The sequence below is a fragment of the Vespa velutina genome, chromosome 3 (genome assembly GCF_912470025.1).
Source record: "Vespa velutina chromosome 3, iVesVel2.1, whole genome shotgun sequence".
NCBI classification, from domain to species: Eukaryota; Metazoa; Arthropoda; class Insecta; order Hymenoptera; family Vespidae; genus Vespa; species Vespa velutina.
The window spans coordinates 10,933,753-10,958,457 of NC_062190.1; the positions used below are offsets into that span (position 1 = coordinate 10,933,753).

At 32.4% G+C, this 24,705-nt stretch overlaps 3 protein-coding genes across 8 annotated transcripts in view; 2 read left to right on the forward strand and 1 right to left on the reverse strand.

Annotated features, from left to right (window-relative positions):
* The window catches only part of LOC124947660 (40S ribosomal protein S13), a 1,569-nt gene extending 1,496 nt beyond the window's left edge, over positions 1-73 (forward strand). Inside the window, exon 3 of the mRNA XM_047490123.1 lies at positions 1-73. This exon is cut by the window's left edge and continues 287 nt beyond it. Within this exon, the coding sequence (XP_047346079.1) occupies positions 1-18 (18 nt within the window). The 3' untranslated portion in view covers positions 19-73.
* Positions 74-1,099: 1,026 nt separating this feature from the next.
* On the forward strand, positions 1,100-12,480 carry LOC124947658. 4 transcript variants are annotated; one of them, XM_047490118.1, is made up of 9 exons: positions 1,100-1,405; positions 6,118-6,248; positions 7,837-7,994; positions 8,079-8,310; positions 8,493-8,691; positions 8,793-9,031; positions 9,170-9,272; positions 9,445-9,675; positions 10,189-12,480. In XM_047490118.1, exons 2-9 carry the CDS (start codon positions 6,138-6,140, stop codon positions 10,302-10,304), a joined length of 1,389 nt encoding a protein of 462 aa, XP_047346074.1. In that variant the 5' UTR covers positions 1,100-1,405; positions 6,118-6,137; the 3' UTR covers positions 10,305-12,480. The 4 variants fall into 4 exon arrangements, with proteins under 4 accessions (XP_047346074.1, XP_047346072.1, XP_047346075.1 ...); XM_047490116.1 differs by having other exon boundaries at positions 1,102-1,948; XM_047490119.1 differs by lacking the exon at positions 1,100-1,405 and adding an exon at positions 4,772-5,213.
* LOC124947659 (cholesterol 7-desaturase nvd) lies at positions 8,438-15,232 on the reverse strand. 3 transcript variants are annotated; one of them, XM_047490120.1, is made up of 5 exons: positions 13,716-15,232; positions 12,531-12,727; positions 12,209-12,375; positions 11,904-12,082; positions 8,438-11,626 (listed from the first exon to the last, which is right to left on the reverse strand). In XM_047490120.1, exons 1-5 carry the CDS (start codon positions 13,803-13,805, stop codon positions 10,871-10,873), a joined length of 1,389 nt encoding a protein of 462 aa, XP_047346076.1. In that variant the 5' UTR covers positions 13,806-15,232; the 3' UTR covers positions 8,438-10,870. The 3 variants fall into 3 exon arrangements, with proteins under 3 accessions (XP_047346076.1, XP_047346077.1, XP_047346078.1); XM_047490121.1 differs by having other exon boundaries at positions 12,531-12,685; positions 13,716-15,228; XM_047490122.1 differs by having other exon boundaries at positions 12,209-12,391; positions 12,531-12,685; positions 13,716-15,227.
* Positions 15,233-24,705: the final 9,473 nt, after the last annotated feature.

The window sequence follows — 24,705 nt, forward strand, 5'->3', positions numbered from 1 at the left end:
AGTGCTTTGGTGGCCTAATATCTTTTACTGTACAGATTTGTATAATATATTAATAAAACAACTTTCGTGTCGATTTATGTATATATATATATATATATATATATATATTTCTTTTATATATATATATAGTTTTATAATTAATTTTATTTTTCTTTCATTCAGAGTGAATGAAAATTACATAATTTTGTAATACAAGGGAAACGTATAAAATTTTTAAAGTAAACGTTCCTCTCGCACGTTCATCATGAAATTGCATAAGCGGTAAGACTCAACGAAATCTTTCATCGAGATGAGATAAACTCAATGGAACAACAGCGTTGTTACAAAAGTGGGGGGAGTGATAGAAAGGTAGAGAGGGAAGGAGGGTTTGGCATATAGGTTTCTCGAAGGAGTCAAGAGAATCGTTGCTTTTTGCTCAAGTAACAAGATTCAATGGCGCTATCCTGAATCCTGAAACTATTAGTCATGAGTGTCCGTCCATACGGTTGTATTACACAACTGTGCATGTGTATGTATGTACGTACATACGTTGCGCAATTAATCCGAAGCGTGTGTTTTACACGTCGCTAAACCGAACCCGATGACTTTCAGTCTTTGCTTCGACGATAAACTTAAGGAAAAGGCAGACGATATGTAGAGCAAAAAAGAGTAGAATAGAAGTGTTTTTATGAAGGCAACACACTTTTCTACGATTTATACAATATGTAATCGAGGAAGTTAAATATCGATCTCTCATTTTACTAGATACATATATCTATTCTCTATTGAAACATCCTTCGTTTATGTGATCTCATATGCATATATACATATACACACATATATATACATACACAAATATATATATATATATATATATATATATATGTATACAAAAATATCGAAGGAGATCAAGATCAAAGGTCGTGAAAGACACGAAGATTCGTGGGTCGTTAAACGGAAGGATCTTACAAACCAATTCAATGGGGGTTGAGAGATGCAAGGACGATTCCAATGCTCGTGTACGAGGAGACGTTGAGAGGAGAAAGAAGTAGGGGCGGAGGCGGATGAAGAGAAGAAGAAGAAGGAGGAGGAGGAGGAGGAGGAGGGGACAAGAGTATAGGATCGGTGGAGAGACAGTTCAGTGGCCCTCCTCCTTCGGCCGCGAGTCGCGCCTTTCCAAAGGCCAGCGGGCTCCTTGTCCTATTTCTGACGTCACGCGAGCGCACAAGAGACTGCCTAACGGCGCATGCGCGACTGTTCACCAACATGGTGAACGTCCTGCAACTCTCACTCGCGACTCGGAGGAGGCAAGGCTACCTGCCTGTAGGTGACGAGTAGTGAGCGGTTATCGCGTTGTTCGTGTACGGCCCGAATAAAGGCCCGACGTAAATTCTACGATAAAATTGCTTAAAATCTTACGCGGGAAGTAATTATCATTTTTCTTTTCTCATTTCTTCTTCATCCTTCTTATCCTCCTTCTCCTCGTTATCATCATTATCATTATCATCTTCATTTTCTTCTTTTCCTTCTTCTTCCTTTCCTAATTTCCCTTTCCATTGACAACTTTTTTCTATCATTTTTATTAGTCCTCTTTTTCTTTTTTCTTCATTATCTTCACTTCAATCCTTTCTATTCTTTAACTTCTTCTTCTCCCTCTTATCCATTTCCTCTCTCACTCTCACTCTTACTCGTCCTCGATATCCGTATCCCCCCCTTTTTTTTTTTTTTTTTTTTCTTTTTTTTTTCCCCGATGATAGTGCCGATTCTCGATCACGCAGAACCTCAGGAAATATCAGCCTCAAAAGAGATATATTCATTGGCTTGTGCCAAAATCCGTTGTTCTTCGTCGATTATGGATAGGCAAGAAGCTCGACAAAGTGCTAAAATCTTTGACACATCCGAACCATATTGAAGGTGGAGGACGGCTATACACTATCGCCGTGTCAGAAAGAGTGCTGTCACTCGAAAGGTATGTAACGTACCGCTAGATCGGTAACATATGGATGTCGTTATGTTCTACCGTCGTTCCATACGCGGATATGCAAAATCGCCTACGCTATAATATCTCTTTCTCTTTTTATCTTTTTCTTGTTAAGGTACTACACCATTATCGTTACATGAGAAAGAATGAGAGAGAGAGAGAGAGAGAGAGAGAGAGAGGAGAGAGAGAGAGAGAGAGAGAGAGAGCGAAATGCTTTGAATGTATAAAAATGTTAAGCGAATTACGCGAAGCGAATCGATTTATTCTCGAGCGACGGCTTTCATTTTTCTTGGTATAGGAGAGGGGAGGAAAGAAAAAAGAACTGCGAATATTTATTTTACAAAAGAGGATTCAAAAAAAAAGGCGCCATTGGAAGGTTGCCCTTCGCGCGATTTTTTTCGAACGACTTGTGCATCGCCCTTTCGAGAGAGAAAGAGAGAGAGAGAAACGATTTTTCGTATCCTTCGGCGCGCCCAATGCGCGCGCGCATAAGAGAGAGAGAGAGAGAGAGAGAGAGAGAGAGCTAAATCGGGATCCATCGGTCTTCTCGACACTTTTACGAGAATATCCTCACGTATTACGTTCAAAGTACTTTAACAGTTGTTAAATCTTCAAAAGATGATCATATGATCCCTTTGAGAAGGACGAAATTAAAATAGCATATGTCAAGAAAAAGAAAGATAGAGAAAGAAAGAGAGAAAGAGAGAGATAGATACATCGATTGCGAGATCGACTTTCGCGGCGCGCGCGTGCGCGCGCGCACGAGATCGTGAAAGCCAAGACGGCGGCGATGTCGTTACGATTTGCGAGATTACTCGCTTCTTTTTATATTAAAAATAAACTTTTTCTTTTCTTTTCTTTTCTTTTCTTTTCTTTTCTTTTTCATGATGCCGTGAAATTAAATGATAACCATATAAGTAGAAGAGGATAAATATAGACCGCCGGTGAGAAAAAGAGAGAGAGAGAGAGAGAGAGAGAGAGAGAGAGAGAGAGAGAGGGAAAGAGAAAAAGGTCAATCATTTTTTATCGATCTAATGATAAAATGAAAAAGAAGAAAAAGAAAAAAAAAAGAAAAAGAAAAAATAAAAAAGAAAGTAAAAGAAAAAATATTTTATTAGCGGCATCGACATTAGCAACGAAATTGCTAAAGGAATATTTAAATGATAAAGGCTAATGACATCGTGGTACAGGTTTTGAGACTTTCGATTTCGAGAAAAAACGACTGCCTAATTATTTTTTTATCAAATATTTTCTCCCTCTCCCTCTCAAGGATATGAGCAGAAAAATAGAAAACGGAAGAGAAGATCGATACGATCAAAGAAAAGAATGATGATTATATTATGGCGAGACGAAAATATCCGAACCAAGCCGATGACTCGTAACTCTCTCGGGGAATTTTGTTTCTTTCCTTTCAAGCGGATCACGTCGTGACGTGACTGGACAACGTAAAGCTATGGTTTTAGTTCAGAGACAACCCAAAAAAAAAAAAAAAAAAAAAAGAAAAGAAAAGAAAAAAAAAGGAAGAAAGAAAAAGGAGGAAAAAGAAACTATGATTCAAAGGTGGAGATCGAGGATGATTCGTTTAGAAAATTTTCTCGATAATCGCTACGGTATTTACCGTGAAGAAGTCATGGACCTGACAATTGCGTCAGTTTAAACGACGACTCATCGGTCGTGCATTCCATTCAAGTCTCTCAATTTGGTCTATCTCTCTATCTCTCTCTCTCTCTCTCTTTCTCTCTTTCTCTATGTATGTCTCTCTCTTTTTATTTCTTTCATTCTCTTTTTTTCCTAATACTCGTTAAAGGAGAAAAATCAAAGTTCGTCTTAGGTCGGCGTCTGGTTCTCTTAGCTAGGTAGAGTGTTTTTCTAGATACATATAGTTAGCCTCGAAGTTCTCCCATTCCAGGCTTCCCGCGAGAGGCCCAAAACTACTCCGCACACCTTTCTCTTTTCCTGCTGCTATTACGCTCGACGAAAGCGAACTCGCGAGCCTCGCGGCTTGCTCGACGAGTCCTACTCGCTCTTACTATCTTTCTCTTTCCCATGCAAAAAGCCGGTCCTAGCTGCTTCTCTCTCTCTCTTTCTCTCTTTCTCTCTTTCTCTCTCTCTCTCTCTCTCTCTTGAGGGGATCATAGTTCGTATATATTTCTCGTCGAGCGTAAATACGTATGTAGATACTTAGGTAAGTACATACACACATACATACATACATAGATACATAGATACATATATACATATATAGTGAAGTATTATGGGTATGGAACGGCCGAGTTGTAGGAGTATTTTGCCCAGCCCTGTCCACCACGCAGGGTGTGTGTATGAATGCCTGCCTACGCGGCCGACCATAACCAGTTTCCTTCCACTGCTTGAAATCTCGCGGTTGCGCTCATCGAAGTCTCTCGGTTCAGCCGAGGGGAGTGCGACTGTGCGAGTGAGACACAGACTCTGTCATGGTAGAAAGAGAAAGAGAAAGAGAAAGAGAGATGCGAGGATGAAGTGTGTGCGACAGAGTTAGAAACAGCGAGAGAAAAAGAAAGAGAGTGGGAGAGAAAGAGAGAAAGAGAGAGAGAGAAAGAGAGAGAGAAGCAAAAGGAAAATAAATAGAAAGAGAGAGAGAGAGAGAATGAAAGAGGGGGAGGGAAGGGAAAAAGAGACTCCTTGTGCCGTACCCACTGCCAGGCTAGACGTTGTTCGTGTACAACCTTCGCATTCTTCGAAGAAGTGAAAGCCAGCAGTTTCAGGGAAATTCTGACGGCTTGTACTGTGCGTACCTATAGGTATAATCGACGACGATGACGATAACGTTGATGACAACAACGACGATAACGATAATGATAAATTTGGTCATTGATCGAACTATTTTGGTTATTTAACAAGTTGGGAAAATTCTATGACGATTTGATCAGTCATTGAATACGATCGAATCATGTTTCCCCATCTCCTTCCTTCATCTGTTCCTCCTTCTTCTCTTCCTCCTCTTTTTCTTTCCCTTCTTCTTATTCGTCTTCGCGTCTTTGTCTTTTACATCATACAAGAGAGACAGAGAGAGAGAAAGAGAGAGAGAGAGAGAGAGAAAAGGATAGGGCAAAAAAAAAGATGTCGTAAATGGGAAATTCATAGGAGTGTCGTGTAACGGCTCCGACTTCGATGCCAGTGTACACGTGTGCCACGTACGGCCGGTAGCGAGCGTGCCGATGGAATGCGAATTTCACTTTTCCGAGCAGTTGACGCGCCGGTATTCGAGTTGTTCGTACGTTTCTTCGTTTGAGGGATAGTGGTGGTGGTAAAGAAGGAAGAGGAGGAGGAGGAGGAGAAGGAGAAAAAGGAGGAGAAGGAAGAGAAGGAAAAAGAGTGGGAGCAAATGGGAATGTATCGGGCTATTTAATAATTTTTTGTTTTTCGTATCTTTCAAAGCTCCTCGCAAAAGCTTCGTGGCTCGTGGAATTGACTTGAGGAATCGATTCTACTTCTTCTTTTTTTTTGTTCGTTTGTTTGTTTTTGTTTGTTTGTTTGTTTTTTTACAAGTTTCAATCTTCTCGTTTTATTGGTGAGTCGCGTCTTCCTTATTGAGTATGTCTCTATTCAACACGCGAGCATACGAATTTTTCGTATGAAAGACGAACGGATAGGCTAATAATAAAAAGAAGTCAGATTTGGGCAACGTCATGTCGCGTCTCTAGCTAACTCGATGACACGGTTTTTAATGGTTTCTCCAATCTTTTTTCTCTCTCTCTCTCTCTCTATACTGTCTTCTCTCTCAAGTTTCTTTCTTTTTTTTCCATCTCTTTTTTTTTTTTCTTCTTTCTTTTTTATCTTCAGAATTAACGTCAGATTTTTTACGAATATTTTAAGGATTACACGCGGATGTTAGCTGTCACCTTGTTTTAAAACAAGAAATGATGATATTAAAAAAGAAAAGAGATAGTAGAGATTATCGCTTGTTCTTTTTTTTTTTTTTTTTTTTTTTGATAGAAATCTTTTAAGAGAAAATTTTATTCACAGTGTTTTATTAATTGTGCCTAAATTTTTTATTTCTTTTTATTTATTTTTTTTCTTTCCATCATCAATCCATTCCTTGACATTGGTTAAGTTATTTTTATTTCAATGTTTTTTATTTCTGTCTTTTTTTTTTTTTTTGTTTTTGTTCTTTTCAGATTGAGAAGACGTACACACAATGGTATCGAGAAGAAAAATACTCTCTCGTTCGCGAGATAATCTCGTGGAGTCTCAATACGAGGAACAAGAGGAGGAGGATGTTTGGTATAATCTCGACAAATTGTATAAGGTAAGAAATATCAAATATCAGCTTTTCGATTTTACGTTAATAGTTAGGTTCCCAGGGGTACATTTGAAATAATCTCCGTATTTCCTGTACTTACGTTATGACTTCTTTTTTCTCTCTCTCTCTCTCTCTCGATAAGACCAATAATATCGCGTATTCTCGCATTTACATATACGCCAACTCTACTCGTTGACTTTTAAGCGTACCAACCGGTTTAGTAGTTCAGCCATGCACATGCAAGGCAAAGTGTTTTTGGCGACCCTGCATGCACGCTCTTAAAACTGATGCAAACCGGTTTGAAACGCATGGTTATCGCTTTTCAAAAAATTATGCTCGTAATAACGAAAATAGATACTATGAGAGAGAGAGAGGGAGAGAGAAAGAGACAAAGATAGAGATAGAGAGTGAGGTAGGATCAGCTCGTAGAGAGAACCTCACACGGATAACTTTAAGAGAAATGCGAGTCTCTCTCTCTCTCTCTCTCTCTCTCTCTCTCTTTCCACTCTCTGCATGGCCTGTTATGTGTTACAAAACCGCAGCGAGGTAAAAACGTGGCCGAAAGCGAAATACGAAAGTCTCTCGATGGCGTGCCTGTTGTATACGTTGTGTGGTTCTCTCCCTAGTTAATTTGCTAGTTCGTAACAATGTATCGGTAAACTTTTGAATTAGAGGAAAGCGTGCCTCCTGATCGTATTCTTAGCGTTCTAATTTTCAATGTACGCATGTATGTACGTAAGAACGTACATATCTACCGAACCTTTCTCACCGTAGATACGTTATGAATTATGAAGGAGTATTCCGCGTAACGAGGTCGACTTCTACCGACAACGACAAAGACAATGAGAACGAGTTAGCCACCTTCGAATTCGATTCGTCCTGGTACGTGATTCCGGTCAACGATGACAATCATCCAATCGTCCAATCGATCGATCGATCGATCGATGCATCATCCATCACCGTTATGTCTTTCCTGTCTCGTTCTGAAACGAAACTTTATTACGCCTGTAGACTGACTATGCCACGCAATAGTCCCCTATCAACTAGCATACACACTCCGACCTCAAGGAATTCGATTAGAACGGAAATCGTATCTTAGTCTTAGCCTTCGTTGCATAACACCTCCGTTCCGATCGATCACGTTTAAATGATCTAGATACTGTAAGAGATATCTTTCGAGATTTATTTTATATTTATTATTTATTTTTGTCAAATTACATCGGAGATTTTTTTTTTGCGCGCACACACGTACACGCATACGTATATCCATTTAATACACTGATCGATATGGACGATTGATTTTAATACTTTTTAAAAGATCTACAATCACAAATTCACCTTTCTCTTTCAATAAACATAAATACCATCGAGTCTTATATCAGGTCGATGATCTTCTTTTTGACCGGTTCTTTCTATTTTCTCTCAAGTATTAAACATTATGATATTCGTTAATTAAGAAAAGAAAAAAGAAAGGAAACAAGAGAAAAATATATATATGTATATATATATATATGTAAATGTCAAAAATTATCCTGTCTCTTTTTCGGAGCACTAGATCGTTTCATTAATTAGCATTTATATTACTTGTATGTAGGATCATATACAAGAAGTTTTGGATAAATGGAATCAAATAGATGATGAAATATGGGCGAAAGTAATTGTCTTTGAGAGAAATAGACGCGTAGCGAAAGCGTATGCTAGGGCACCGGTTCTCACGATAAACGGCTCAAATGATGGCTTCGATGGCTTCAGGTAACTTACTTTATAATATCCTATTTCTTAATAATAGCCATAAGATTAATTTATTTTCTTATATCTTATTTCGTCCTAATACAGGATAGGACTTTGCGGTTTTGATAATCCAATGCGTGATCCGAAGACGGAAGAAGCGAAACGTCATATAAATCAAGGTGTTAAAATTAAAATGGACGAACAAGGAAATATTCTTATTAAAAGGTTGTGTAAAAATAATGTTTACATCAAACCAACCAATCAGGAGGATAATGCTATCGGGCCTGAAATTATACGTAATTCACAGGGTGCCCTCGAACACGAGAAACCGGGAAAGGTAAGGCATATTTCTTTGTGAATGTTCTTCTTGATCATACTTCATTATTATTATTTTTTTTTTTCTCTTATAATGATCGTGAATTATTCGATATGATACTTATAAAAATATATAATATATGATATAATTAAATAAAATAGAATTTATTGAATAGACTTTATCATTGATTTTTTTTTTTATAGTTGTTTGATATGAACAAATTTCAAACAAACTTATCTCGCGAGACTCGACGAGCTTATCCCGATAGACGAAGATTGGAGATGCAATGTTTAAGTGCTATTGTTTTCGTAAGAACGGAAGCAGATCTCCTTCAATGTCCAGTATGGGTTCTGATCGTGAACGTCGTCGGACTGGACATGCTCAAGTCAAAACTGCCACCAGGTATAATAAGAAAAATTTACTTTAAGATTTCGTTCAATTTAATTCTATCAATGAACATTTAATATGATATTTTTAATTAAACGATCAACATCGTTTTTCAGTTTTAGCCTTGCAAAGGCCTGTAGATATAAAAAATCGTCCAAGGATACCTATTCCAGATGAGGATCCTTACAGCGTCGCTGGTGTATCATCCTCTGTTGGACCTAGCGAAATAATGCAATCAGAGAGAGATTCGCGAGAACAAATCTACATGCAATCCACAAGTTACCAGCAACGACGAGCTGAGAGGCCACCTAAACTTCCACCCAGAGAAAATCTTTATGGTCATGATATACCTAAGGTAATTATATATGTATATATATATATATATATTTTTTTTTTCTTATTCTTTTTATGAAATTCATTAGAAACGTTAGAAAATTTTCCATTCGAATTTTCTTCAAAGTACATTTTAATTTGTATTTTTATTTCTATACAGCCTGATTACGATGACATCGAGGATGATTACTCGAGAACGATAAAACCTGCCGGTATGGCGAATGAAGAAAAAAGGAGCAAGAACGATGATAGAAAAAAATATGGTAAGATAAGAACCAAAGAATTATTATTCTTTTTTTTTCTTATTTTTTTTTTCTTTTTTTTTTTTTTTTTTTTTTTGTAGTTAATTAATACCATTAGATATATACGATCATCGTTCTGTTCATATGGTAGATAATGTTAGATACAGTTTGTTGTTTCTAAATTTTTTTATAGACGATCCATATTATTGTGGATTACGTGCACGCGTACCTAATTTCGTGAAGATGGCAAGAAATGGACAAAGTAAAGGTATTCCTCTTCGAGGACACATCAGACCACAACCTGCACCATCTTATGCTGGCTCCGTATATGCAAGTAGTCAATCGTCTCAGATATATGGACATCACGTTCCCGCAAATCGACCACACATCATGTACCATGCGAGAAGTTTTGAGAGTGGGCTCGGTACGTAATATGTGGGTCGACACTTGTCGGTGTGAACGAAAAAAAAAAAAAAAAAAAAAGAGAAAGAAAAAAAAAAAGAAAAAAAAAGCAGAAAAATGAGAAGAAAATAAGAAATTCGATTCACGATAATTCGAACGTGTCTCGTCTACGTTAAACAAGAAACACTGTGTGTTGTTCTTATGAGAATGAGGAGAATGAAAGAAAGGGAGAGAGAGAGAGAGAGAGAGAGAGAGAGAGAGATTGTGTGTGTGTGTGTGTGTGAGAGTTGCGTCATTTTTTTAACGTAATTAAAAAAAAAAAGAAAGAAAGAAAGAAAAAGAGAAAGAAGAACCGGTCATTGACCGTGTCTCTCCGTTCTACTGTATAGTTTAAAAAATATGTTTATTATATGTTATATTGTGTAATTGTAAGCGTGTGCGATATAATCGTGAGCAGTGTCCGATGATCCCCTTTTATCCGATCATTACGCGATCTTTTGAACGATCAAGTAAACGACCTTCGTTGAATTTCCAGACACGGATAATAGAATCGAATCGCCGTACAACCATATATATGGAAGATTACCCATCCCGACGAGAGGCGTGATACCTCCTGCACCGCGTGCTATGTACATTGGAGAATGGGATTAAGTTTTAACAAGTATCTCAACGTTTGTACCTATAAACTTGTATATTGTTAATATACCACATAAATACTCATATTTTTATGCTATTGAAATTGCATCTATTTACTTTGCGACTTCTCTTTCGCAAGAGAAGATAGATATCTCATCCTTTTTTTTTTTTTTTTTTTTTTTTTTTCCATAATCTAATTCTATAGCCTAGTTAGTGTACACCTATATCTATGCATTCAAGTAGATACATACATATATGATTATCGGGAAAATTGCACTTAATACTCTGATCTTACACTGAGATATAAGTTTTATATACATTACTTACCGGGAAGAACGTTAACTTCCAAATGTTTCGAAACATTTTCAATAATCCTCGTTCAACGCGGTAATGATTTTATATCAGAACGAACGTAACATTACTTCCTATACAATCTTTAAACGATCAAATAATAATTGTGTAACAAGGTGAAGGAATGGGAAAGAAGGAAATAAAACAACATATCCGTGTTCTATTATCGTCGATCGAGTCCTCAGCATGATTGATCTCAAACGATAATAATAATAATTGACTTCCTTACGTCACCACTGCAAACTTTTCATTGCCGTCTGATAAGTAGGGCTATTAGCTGAATAAAATTGTGAGTACCATTTTCGATAAGCGGCTATGGTTTTATCCTCTCTTACTAGGATAGGTCGTGTTTCGAATCTCTTGTGATTCCAAATAGCAACGTCCCTCTCGAACATCAAACATTCACCGAGAAATATGATGTTGGCATAAGGCGCCAATAATGGCGGAGAAAATATAATGTGACAAACACGTTGTAACAATGGTTCGATCGGTGTCACAGTTTGTAAGATGAACATGTTGCCGAATGTGGTCTCGATGAATAACTCGACGTATCCTGGACCAATCTGTTCGACCTTCACGTTCAGCTCAAGTATATCGAATCGATCGAGAAACAACAGACTGTGACGAAGAGTCATACTAGCTCTATGCTTTTCAGAATTATAAGAATTCTGTTGTCCGTTTGATATCGTCGTTGTTGTCGTCATCGTTGTTCTACCGTTCAACATATTCTTCGAATCTCCGTTAATCGTCGTCTTGCCTGTTGATGTTCTCTTTGTTAAATCATCCTCCCACATCGTCTCTTTTTCCGGATTGTTTTTTTCCATTGACGTTTTAGATGAATCATCATTGGATTCGCTCGAATGCGGTGTCCATCTTGCGTTCGACCATCTGTGACGAACGAAACGCATCACGTCCTCCGAAAGAAACAAAGCTGGTCCATGGACCGCGCTTAGATGTGCCAGATCGGCACCGTTCTCCGCTATATCCTGGAATCGATCGTTTCGTTACTTTTTTACTTTCCCCGAAAAAAAAAATCGAAATCGAAATGTTTCTTCCTTTTTTCTTTTTCTTTTCTTTTCTTTTCTTTTCTTTTCTTTTTTTTTTCTTTTTTCCTTTCTTCTCGATCTTAACTTATGTATGCCAACTATCGAAAGTTTCGACATTATTTATTCGTTTTTGAAAATAAAATTTATTCGGATTATCTAACTATCATTTAAATGATATTCGAAATCAGGACAATGTTTAAAAGTAACTTTCTCGAACCTGTATATGACAGTTAACGATAAATTCGTTTCGACCTTGAAAACGCCAAGTCCCATTAGAAATTTTCTCATGGGTATGTGGCTGCCAATTTGGTTTAGCCGATTCCGCATGATACCAAACGAATATTATTTTATTAACCTCACAGCTTTTCCATGCTTTTGTTTTGGCAACATTCGGCACTGTAACGAAGCCAACAATTTTATGTATGCTATATGTGATAAACGAAAATTTTGAAAAGAATAAAAAAAAAAAAAAAAAAAAAAAAAAGAAAAAAAAAATAAAATAGAATGAAAAAAATACTTTACCTTTATCGGCATAAGGTATATCCAAGCAACGACCATCGTTACCACAAAAGAGCCACTTATGGAAAGGACATTCTAAGCATTCTCCCTTCACGCGTCCACCCTCGCCCATATTTGCCCCTAAATGTGGGCAATATGCATCGAGAATGTTGACAATACCTTTCTCGGTCCTTCGTATGCACACGACTTAACATTATTACTATCGTCATCATTTTTGAATTATTTAAATTAATTATTACTTAATTATTTTTAATAAAACGATGTCTATACCTCTATATCCCACTGATCAATATATTTCACGAATTTTAATCAATTTAACGCTTACCTAAATACGGCAAAATTTTCTCCAAGAGCTGATACATGTTTCACTTGTCCCACTTTCAACTGTGAACTTTCGAGTAAGGCGAACCATCCATTTGGATAAACCGGCGGCAATTTTTCCATCTTCCTATATTTTATTTTGTTCTGACATCGCAAGTCCTTGCAATAACAACAACAACAACAACAACAACAGACGAAAGCCTTATTTAATATTCAAAAAAAAAAAAAAAAAAAAAAAAAGAAAAAAAAATAATAAAAGAAGGGAGAAAAAAATCAAACCCAGGTTCAGATTAAATTAAATTGATGAATATTCGATTTTTTCAATTGATTTTTTTTTTATTTGCTTTGTATTTAATTAATTATGTAATAATAATTATAGAAGTGCGCGCGCCTGACAATAAGTAGCACTTCAAAATCTGTCGGTAATATTGTTTGTGAGCGCCATCTATCAATGAGAAACATCTTTTTACCCTTATGATAAGCAATAGTTATTACACTATGTCGCTTATCATAAGAGTATAAAAAAGTTTTTTTTTTACTGATAGATGGCGTTCGCAAGCAATATTATGAAACATGTCGCGAATGTTGCATCCCCTCTAGGCGCATTATTCGATATTTTATATAAATAATTATAAAGATTTAACTCTAACGTTAGTTAGTGTTATGCATTTCTTTTTTTAGAAAAAATATTTAATGTCTTACATAAGAAATAAATTTTCAAGTACCGAGATCGTTCAACATTAGACGTTTAATGATTATTTGTAGAAATAACAAACGATTAGAATACTTTCGTATGTATAATATTATACATAATATCATTCTATTGGGGAGCAACTAATTACTTTTATTTATATATTTATAAATATTTATATATATGATTTTATGATTTTCAACAATTAATGAATAATTAGATAATGAGTAAATCATCAAATTTTTTTTCATTGGATACTTCAACTATATTTATACTAGCTTAGCGACATTTATTTCAAATTAATTAGAAATAAATTATATAACATATTTTGTGTTAAAAATGAAATAAACATATGAGAAAGATATATGATTAATAATATCGATCTTCTGTTAAACATTAATTCTATTTTATAATCCTGTTTAATTAGAATCTATGAGGAAAATTCTATGATCATGATTATTAGTGATCAGGAAGAAATAAAAACAATGTTAGACTCACTCTGATCCAATTAATTTTCCAGAAGAAAGCGATATAAATTAGAAAAGCCAAGAGGGTGGCGAGAAGAATGCTGTACCATCCAAGGATCATCTTCTTTTTTTCTATCGTGTATCCTGAAGTCAAAAGGAGTCACTGTCGTGTCGCCAATGGAAGCACAGAATTTTCACGTTGGGATGACCTGCTCTTTCTCTCTCTCTCTCTCTCTCTCTCTGTCTCTGTCTCTGTCTCTCTCTCTCTCTCTCTCTCTCTCTCTGTTTATATCTATCTATCTATCTCTTTTCTACAAAAGGAAAGAGACTCTCTTGTTCTTCTTGTCGTGAGCGGAGGAACTACCGGCGAACGTCTAAAGTAGAGGCGTCTAACAGGCAGCTCATGAACAAGAGCTGACTCCCGATTCCCCTATACGACGTTTACCCCCACTATAGCTCTCACTTGGACGTCAATTCTGTCGGCAATTCGGTGTGCAGCACGAACAAAACTTATGAAATACGAGTTCAACAATCACTTATTATAGCAATTATTACCGCATATCAGTCTGACTTTTCACAGTTCACGATATTTTCTTTGGGTTCGATGAGATAAAAAGAGTATGTATGTAAAAAGTGGACGATGGGTGGGAGGGTGTAGTAAAGTTGATAGAGGAGAGGTGCCGATTTTGCTGTTAGAAAGAAAGAGAGAGAGAGAGAGAGAGAGAGAAAGAGAGAGTGTGTGTATGTGTGTATGTGTGCGTAGTGGATGAGAAAAGACGAAAGGAGAGCACGAAAAGAGGGAGAGAGAGAGAGAGAGTATCACGATGATATAAACGAAGTAGTGAAACGAGAGGTAAAAGAAGAAGAGCAGAGAGAGCTTGAAGGATAAGTAGAAGCAAGAGGAGGAGTAGGCCGACGTACAAAACAAAACTTGAAGGATGTCAGGCGAGAAAAAGAAGGAAAGAAAGTGAGAGAGAGAGAGAAAGAGAGAGAGAGAGAGAGAGAGAGAGAGAGAAAGAGTGGAGAAAAGAGGGAGAGGAAAAAGAGGAAGGAAGAGAAGTTGTTCGAGGGACGAAGAGGATAAGGAGGAGAGGAAGGTGCACGAGCGTCCTTGCGACGGAGACGAGAGATAAAAAGGGCGAAGAGGAGACTCTGACGACTTATACTCCTAAAGAGAGAAAGAGAGAAAGAAAGAGAGAGAGAAAGAGATGAGAAAGGAGGAAGAGGAGGAGGAGGAGGAGGAGGAGGAGGAGGAGGACTGTGTTGCATTCGTGCACTCGCGTTGCGCAGCTACCCACTTGGAGAACGTCTCGTCTTCTTTCTACGCACCGAGATGGAAGTCGTGATGGAAGAAGAACAGGGAGAGAGAAGGAAGAAGTATCAAAAGAGGAACAGAGAAAGAGAAAAAGAGAGAGAGAGAGAGAGAGAGAGAGAGAGAAAGATGATAAACAGAGGGAGAAGAAGAAAAGAAGTGAGAGAGATAAAAGAAAAGAGGATCGAGAAGGGAGGAATTTTGCATGGAAAAAGAGGTCTACGGTTTAAGGGTTTTCGGCCAACTGAAACGCACTGGAGGTCCATCGTCAACTTTATATACGCCATGTCCTCGACTCGGTGAGGATCCACAAAGAAGACACATCGTCTCTTTTACCCTATCTTTCAAACCAATCTATCGAAACGAAGTACGTTTTTCCATTAGTCCTTCTAATGTTAATGATCCACCGATTATGTATGCTCACAGAATGACCGAGAGAGAGAGAGAGAGAGAGAGAGAGCGAGAGAAAAAGTGTATACCTAAATCTTTTCGATCTAACTTCAAAACATACGATCACAATTCATGGTTCCTTCTCTTCGACATTGTATTTTCTCTTCTTTTCTTTCAACTCTTTTCTTCTTTATTTCTTTTCTTTTTTACTTTTATTTTCTCTTTCCTTTTATTATCATACGTATCGTATATCGATATACGTACGTAGTAAATATATGGATTATCGTTCGTGACTTCGTAAGATTACTATGTTCCATTCGTTCAAACATACATATCACATTCCCCATTTGTTATGCCAACGTGTTCTCCTTTCATCATCGCATTTCCGAGTAGAAGACGTAACGTTTCTTATCCTTTTCCTGGATATCTGATCAAGTGGAAGCTAACTTTATGTTGGGAGATCAACGAATTTAAGAGAGAGAGAGAGAGAGAGAGAGAGAGAGAGAAAGGAACTTCGAAAAAAATACCAAGTGTTCTTTTTAAACGCATCTGATGCAGGTGCATGTCAAAGATGGCCGACTGACGAACATATTTACATCAAGGGGAACGATCTCAAGATCTTCATCTTAATCTGTGTAATTTATTTATTTTTCTTTTTCTTTCTTTCTTTCTTTCTTTTTTTTTTTTTCTTTTCTTTTCTTTTTAACGTTTAATCTTTACTTTATTCTTTCATCGAAATTTTTTGAATGGCCACAAATTTCGATCCATTCCCACGTTGTTTAGAACGCATGAAATCGCTTAGATCTATTACCATGGTGATGTCATTTTCATTGAAATGACAGTACCATGAATGTTGAAGGTTTCTTTAAAAAAAAAAAAAAAAAAAAAAGAAAAAAAAACAGAAGAAAAGAATATGGGTTTGACAAAAGTACATTTTGTTCGAATTTCACGAATATATTAATTATTATACATATACTATATTATTATCACTATTATGTATATATTAATTAGAGTTGTTTATTCCTTTTGTTAATCATTTCTTATTTGATTCTCCTCGTCTATGAAATAGCTCTTTTTTTTAGTTACGTTCATCACTCCTTTATCGTGGAGGAATAATCACGACTCGTTATTATAATAACCAAAAACGTCGAGCTACGGCTTTCCCCTTGAAAGATTATCATTTAAAAATCTTACAGAAAAATATTCATGGGATTATCCGTCGAAGTTATGCGATCTATGGGAGATAAAACTTTGACTGACGCGCCGAATGAATGTACGCGGCTTAAGGGATGGAAAGAAAATGAGAAAACCGAATGGCCTTTCTTTGTCTTCGTGTCATCGTCTTCGTTTGTGTATATGTATGCATGCGTCTGTGTATGTGTGTGTGTGTGTGTGTGTCACATTCTCGAGAAATTTTTTTCTAATTCTTTCTAATATTCGATTTATTAAGAAATGTTTTTATTAGGTCTGTTATGTTTCATTATGTTCCATTATAATAATTATTATTATTATTGTTACTATTATTACTATTATTATTATAATTATTATTATTATCATCATCATTATTTTAACTATTGTACACATTATTGTAAGATTATTAAATCCTAGATATCTTTATTATGTCAGAAGACCACTTTCTTCATCCCCATTTATGTTACTCAATTCATTCGAATTTTATCGGCAATCGTTTTTATTTTTTCACCCATTCGAATTGGACGAATTAAATTAAAAAAAAAAGAAAAAGAAAAAAAAAAATATATATATATATATATATGACGACACCTGCTTTTCTCTTTGCACGTGTGACTTAAGAGTTAATAAGCGTCAGGGATTTTTTCGTTGAACGATTTTTCGTGCTCTCCGTGCATAATAGCTTCTCCGAAAATGCTACCCTTTGCAGAAAATTTTAGAACTAAGCACGCGACTCAAAATACTCTATTCTCATTCGTCTTTGTTCTTATTTTTTCCTCTTCTTCTTCTTCTTCTATTACTTCTACTTTTACTTCTACTTCTTAACAATGTTAATTTTCATGGTCGTTCGAATTTAAAATTTATTCTTTTATTTAAAACACCGTGTCAAAAATTTACATTTCAGTTCATAAAAGATATATATATATATATTTTTTTTTTTTTCTTTTTTCAATTTTTCTCACTTCGTTCGTCAATCATAAAACGTTAATTCTTATCGATTATCGAGCAAATTGATTAAATCTTAAAAATTTTTGATGATTAAAAATTGTATCGTCGACTATGCGTAATATTTCTTCAATTTGGCACACGACAGGAAAATTAATGCACGTCGTGCATTAATAGTTCTACGTGTGATAGTGAAATGATATATATTTGGTGAATTAGAATTTCAATATGTTCTTGTACGTTTTCGAAAGTATCGACTGTTAGACAATCGGATATATAGAAGAAGATCAAGATCGAATCGGATTTAACGGTTTACGTTCGATCGTTTTATCAAGATCCAACGTTCAAAGCTGAAAGTCAAATGCGTCTTTCCTCTTTGACAGTCAGTCGAGGGTTAATCATTTTGTCCGATCTTATTCCCTTTCTGGATTTACATGAGATATTTTTCATTCTTAACCAAAGATTCTTTTACGTTTCAATGTTTCTGATAAACAAGTATAGAAAATATTTCAATATGTTCGATTGAAAATAATAAATAATATAGAATAAACACTATGTTAGATTAAAACAATTTACGAATAATTATAAATTCATCAGCAATTTATTTCTTTTTTTTTTCTCTTCATGTTATTACAGTATTAAAAGTTGTCATTAAATTATTTTTTTTCTTCTTGATACAGAGAATTATTCCTTATTTTATTTTTGTTAGATTTATTCTTTTTTGTCATTAATTATTTACAAAAAGATTATAAAAATATTGATATAAATAATGAAAATTATTTAATGGTGGAAAATTATTATCATTTAATTATACGTCGCATTTAAAGAGAGAGAGAGAGAGAGAGAGAGAGAGAGAGAGAGAGAGAGAGAGAGAGAGAAACGATGTGCTATGTACCGTCGGTAATACAGTAAATCATATATCGGTAAGAAACTTTTTCAAGCGCCTTATGATATATAATTCAGTAAAACGTAGATGTATAGACATGTTGCCTATTCTAAGGGGCACAACAATTTTTTTCTCTTCGATAAATTACACTCGTATTATTTTATTATACGATCATTAAACAATGCAAATGATCAATTTACAAATGAATTAAATAACAACTTATTTATTATTAAATGAAAAGTCATAGGGATGGATAAGGGACGATTTTAATATTGGATCATTAAACGAAATGAACGAATACAAATTTTATTATGTAGACATTTTTATTTTTATTTGTAATTTATATTTAAATGTATGTATGTATGTATGTATATACAGCTCATGCTCGTAAAATAGCACGTTAGTTCACACTTTAAATTTCTTATTTTTCTACGTATTATATGTACTTAATATCTAATTCGTTTCTGCCAAATTACGTTTAAGACGATGAAATATATAATATGTAAGGCACTAATGGTGAAACCAAAATATTTTCTTATAAGATAAACAATAATGATGAAATTTAACGAAGAAAGAGAGAGGGGGAGGGGGCCCAATGTTCGACGGTCTAATGAAAAAAAAGAAAAAAAAAAAAAAAAAAAGAAAAAAAAAATAAAAATAAAAAAATAAAAATGTAAAATAAAATGAAATAAAAAAGTTTCAAACGTTTCTCGCACAATTTCCCGTGTTTTTGACTTTTACATTCAATATATGTTTCTATTTCTTTTTTTTTTTTTTTTTTATTATTTTTCTTTTCTTTTCTTTTCTTTTCTTTTCATAGTATTTTACGAAGGCTTTGTTTAATCATTTAATGTTGCTATTAATCGGCACTGTCGAATGTAATAGTTAAAATCAAGCGCTCATTTATACATCAAATATAACATAACAGAGTAACAAATACAAACGTAAACTTAACTTGAATAAAATATTTCAGAAAAGTTTGCCGAATATTTTTTTTCTTAACGGATAATTTTCTGAATTTTCGAGGTAACATTGGTAATTGCTTAACATGTTAACAGGTTCTTTTTTCTTTTTTTTTTTTTTTGCTTTTTTCCTTTTTCGATAACAATGATAAACAATATATAATACAGAAGTAAAACAGAGTAACAGAGTCTTGTCGATTTTTTTTTTCGTGTCTTCTTTTTTTTCTTTTTTTTGTTTTTTTTTTTTGTTTTCCTTTTTTTTCATAACAAATAAACAATGTAAGATTTTACTTATTAACTGAAAAAGGAATCATGATTTATATTTGATTTATATTTATATAATTCATATTCTCTGCTTTTTTATGAAAGAAAAAAAAAAAACTATGTTTATTTTAAAATTAATCAAATTTCATGGATTATTATTATTAAACTTTGTCAATCGTCTCTAATAAATATAATTTGAAAGTAATTCGTTGTAATGTGTTTGAGAGAAATGTAATCTTCATAATGAATAAAAACTTAATATATAATTATAAAAAAGAAAAAAAAAAAAAAAAGAAAAAAAAAAAAGAAAAAAAAATCAATATAGTCAACCAACAAACGTAATGATGAAAAACATATTATAACAGTCAAGGTAACTATGTGACGAACAAATAACTTTAACTAATTCAAATTCTATGATAATTATAAGAAAAGTTAACGCGATAGAGAAACGAAGGTAATGAAAAAGTTTCTTTTCCTTTTTCTTTTTTTTTTTTTTTTTTTTTTTTTTTTTATAATCGAACGAATCCAAACATAATTATTAACGCAGAAATTGTCCCATGGAAATTTTGAAAGCAAGAATATTGAATATGTTTGATACGAATCTAATGACAAATCTTAATGAATGAAAACAAGAAGAGAAGAATTTCTTTTTTAACAACGATGATCAAACAAAAACTTAAATTTTAGAAACTTGTTTGAAATATAGAAAGATTTTCGAAACTCAACAAGATTAACAATAAAACAATGATTGATGAAATGTGATCGATGATATGTATTAACGGGTAAACATTTTGTATCACAACGTTAACAAATAAAACTTAACAGTTTTCGAATGGGAAGCTATTAACAAAACAGAGAATTCTCATTCAAATGAATTTGACATTAAACAGAACATAAGAACGATAAGTTCAACATTGAAGATGTAACGATGCAACACCAATGTCACAATTTTTTTAACAAACAATCAATTGGAAAAAAAACAGATAACTTAACGAGAGAACAAATTGTAATTAATACAAACGGAAATTCAACGAGATTATTAACGATAACTCAACGAGAAATTTTCCTTGTTAACATAATCAATAACAAATTTTGCGCTATTAAATTTATCCATTGAAAATTGACGTGCGAGAATTTTTGTTTGACAAAATTAAATTGATTAAGAAGAACATGATAAAAAGAAAGAAAATAGCGAAAAAACAAACAAAAAAAAAAAAACAAAAAAGAAAGAAAAAAAATTTATCTATTCACCTTCCAGAAAAATGTTAAATAAGAGGAATAAAATTTACGAGGGGGGCCCCCCCCTTTCTTTAATTTAACTTGACAACTGTAATTTAAGAATAATTAATTAAATATATATATATATATTGATACGGAACGATAGTATAATTATAGTTATTATATTCTAATATATTCTTAAATATATTCTTAACATAAAGTTCTTTAATATAAATGTAAGTTAAAAAATTAAAAAGTTAATATATAATAAATATTTGTTAATTCGTAGTAAGAGAAAAGCTTTTGAAAAGAATTGTAAAAAAAGAATTATTAAATCGATCGTAATCGATTTTTGTCATTTCGATCAATTGATCTATTGATTATTTTTGCATTTTTAACAAAGTAATACATTTTCGTATGTAACGTTTGCTTTTATATTTTTTCTTTTTTTTCTTGATTTCTTTTTTTTTTTTTTTGTTTCTTTTTTCTTTTTTCTTGGAATATTTTAGAGCAAAAAGAACTTTGTAAAAGTAATATTTAAAATATTGTGAATGTTAAAATAACTATAATAAATTATTCTGATTATATCATATATTCTGTATGTATCATACGTTTAATATGTAAATTCTGTAATTTATGATATAAATCTAATGTATACGTATGAAATTATTCTAAACGTATATATATATATATATAAAATGTAAAGATACTTTGACAGAAACTGAATGAATTTATTTATATTATTGAAATTTTACTCTAAATTAATTTTCTTTTTAAATCTAAATTCGTAAATTTAAAAAAAATATTATTGATTAAAATTCAATGCCAATTATATTTTCATAATCAATAATAGTATAAATATGAAAGGCTAAATTTATACACCGGTTTGTCACCTTGTCACTTAACGCTTCAATGTCGGCGTTCAATAAATAAAAAATAATTAAATAAATTTTGAATTTGCAAAATTTGATCGTACTTGATTACGATAGAAAATGTATATGTTCGTTCTCGTAGAAAATTTATAAAATGTTCTCATTAATAAAGTAAATTATCGTAATTTGGAAGTTCGTACATATACTGTAAGAAAATGTTATAGAATAAATTTATGGTATTTTTTTTTTTAAATGATTAAAAAATATTATTTTTTTTAATTTTCTATAAACAAGTTACGATCAAATATTGTTATCGTCAAAGGTATTAAATTAAAATAATATTAAAGTGAGAAAAAAAACGAGCCATTTTACAAAACATACTTTAGCAAGAATGAAAATGAAGTAAAAAATATAATTAAAAAAAAAAAGAAAAAGAAAAAATAAATATATATATATATGTATTTATACATAAAAATACTGAAAACAACTGTAACCTAATTAAATGCCGACTTTTTGAAACGGATGACTTTATGGATCGTTCAAAAAGTTTCAGCTTTGTAAGAGCGCGATATTTGAGAGAAGAATTTATTTTACGAAATAAAATATAAACAATTTCATTATATAATTGAAATAATTTTTCATTGTTTCGTTTTATTTCGTAAAAAAAAAAATGTTTCATTATGTTCAATCGAACATCGCACAATCGAGTATAATTATTTTCCCATTTTCGGAAAATCTTTAACAATGATTTGTATTAAAATATGTTTATCGAGTAACAACCGGAATATTTCACGTTTATTTTTTTAATAATAATAATAATAATAATAATAATAATAATAATAATAATAATGATAATAATAATGAATCAGAATATTATTTTTCGATTCATTTGCCGAGGTAAGTGTATTTTTTCCTTTTTTTTTCCTTTTTTTTTCGGTTTTCTTTTTTCTACTTCGTATACTTTGTTTTTTCTTTTTTTTTTTTTTTTATGAACGAAACGAAATAAAAGAAAAATGAAAAAATAAATTTATAAAAATAAAAGAAATGAAAACGAAAGAGAAAAATTAAAATACGTAATACCTTGAAACTGCTGACAAAACAAAAATATATATATATGCAGAAAATTTATTTGATTGTTTCAATTTTTTTTCTTTTAATTTTTTTTTCCTTTTTTTTTTTTAGATTTTTCGATATTGTGCGTTGAGAAAAAAAGAAAATATGTTATCTTGATAATTTTATTTGAATATAAAATCTTCGTACCTTTTTTGAATTTTTAACTTTAATTTTGATGAGGTGATCTCTTCTTATAGAATTAATAAATATCAGCAGTTTCAGAGTTGATCAAATTTGGAAAAGAAAAAAGTAATGAAAAAAACATAAAATAATAGAACAGAAAAAAAAAAAAAATAGGAAAAAGAAAATAATAAAAGAAAGTTACGTTAACTTAACCTAAGCTTATGACTAAACAGCTGTTACGACTTTTGTGGAGAGAGCTTCTGAGTTTTTACTATTATTAATTACTTCTAAATTATTTAATATTATTAAATTAATTATATAAAATATAAATCAAATGTGTTGGATATTGACACAAAATTGAAAATATAAAACTTGATAATATAAATAAAATCTAACGAGACTATTATTTTAATAAACCTAATAACTATCTGTTCGTCATTGAAGTTTTTAAATTAAATATTTATTTATTTATTTTTTTTTCTTTTTTTTTTTTTTTTTTAAGAATCGTCTTAATTATATTCAATTTATTCGTGTATAACTTATTTTCGTTAAATGCCAATAACATCGGCATAATTTGAATTAAAAATGCATAATATTGATTTAAAATGATCAATGTTCTTTTTTAACAACTTATTACAATATATTATTATAAATATTATATCATTGATTATATTATGTATTATTACGTTCAATGATATTGAATAAATGATGTCGAACAGATAGTATAAAATTAAATAAAAAATAATAAAAGAAATAAACTTACTTTTTCGTTTTTTTTTTTTTTCTTTTTTTTTTTTGGTGAATATGTCCCACGGTGCTCGATCAATCTCGACAAAATTGAGATCCCACGATGAATGAAGAATAATTCCCTCGTATTTCCGCTTCTAATATCTTAGTGTAACTAAAAATCTTTGGAAGTTTCTTGATTCTTCATGTTGTTTTGGCTTAAGCATTTGTTTATATTATCATTATTTTGGCTCTCTCGAGATGGCCAAGTCCATAAGTATAATTAAATAGATTAATTTTATTTATTTATCTCTATCGAGTTTTATTCTTTAATTATAAGAAATTTGTTTCGATCTCAGAGCTATACTTTTGTTCTTTTTTTGTTTTCTTTTCTTCTTTTTTTTTGTTCTTTTTTTTCTTTTTTTTTCTTAATTTCTTTCATCTTATTCTTCGAAGTAACGTGCACGAGAAAGAAAAATGAAAAATATCTGTTTTAATATATTCCATACGAGTAAAAAGATTGGATTGAATTTTTGAAATTGATGAGATCATCGTTGTATGATTCGAACAATATCAAAATGGATAATTTCGTCGATCTTTTGATGTTTTCAGCAGTGCTCATTCTATATTTTAGAATTTTCATTAACTTTTTAAATATAACAAATGAATTTGATTTCAAAAGTTTAAACAAGTAAGTTTATCCTCAATAAATATATATATGTATATATATATATTTAATATCTTTTTGGATTTTTCTAGTTTGAATTTGAATTTTTGTAAACGCTTTAAAATGTAAGACACATAATCGTAATCTTTGTTATTGTTACTATTATATTCACATCATCCTGTTTGATCAGACATTATTGATATTCTTTTTTTGCTTTTTTTGTTTTGTTTTTTTTCTTTTTTTTTTTTTGATGAAATTCATGAAGTAAGATGATGCTTTTTTAGATTTTTAATGATTTGTCTGTTCTGTTTAGCCTCGATATAAATAGTAACAATTGGTCGTTTTATTTTTG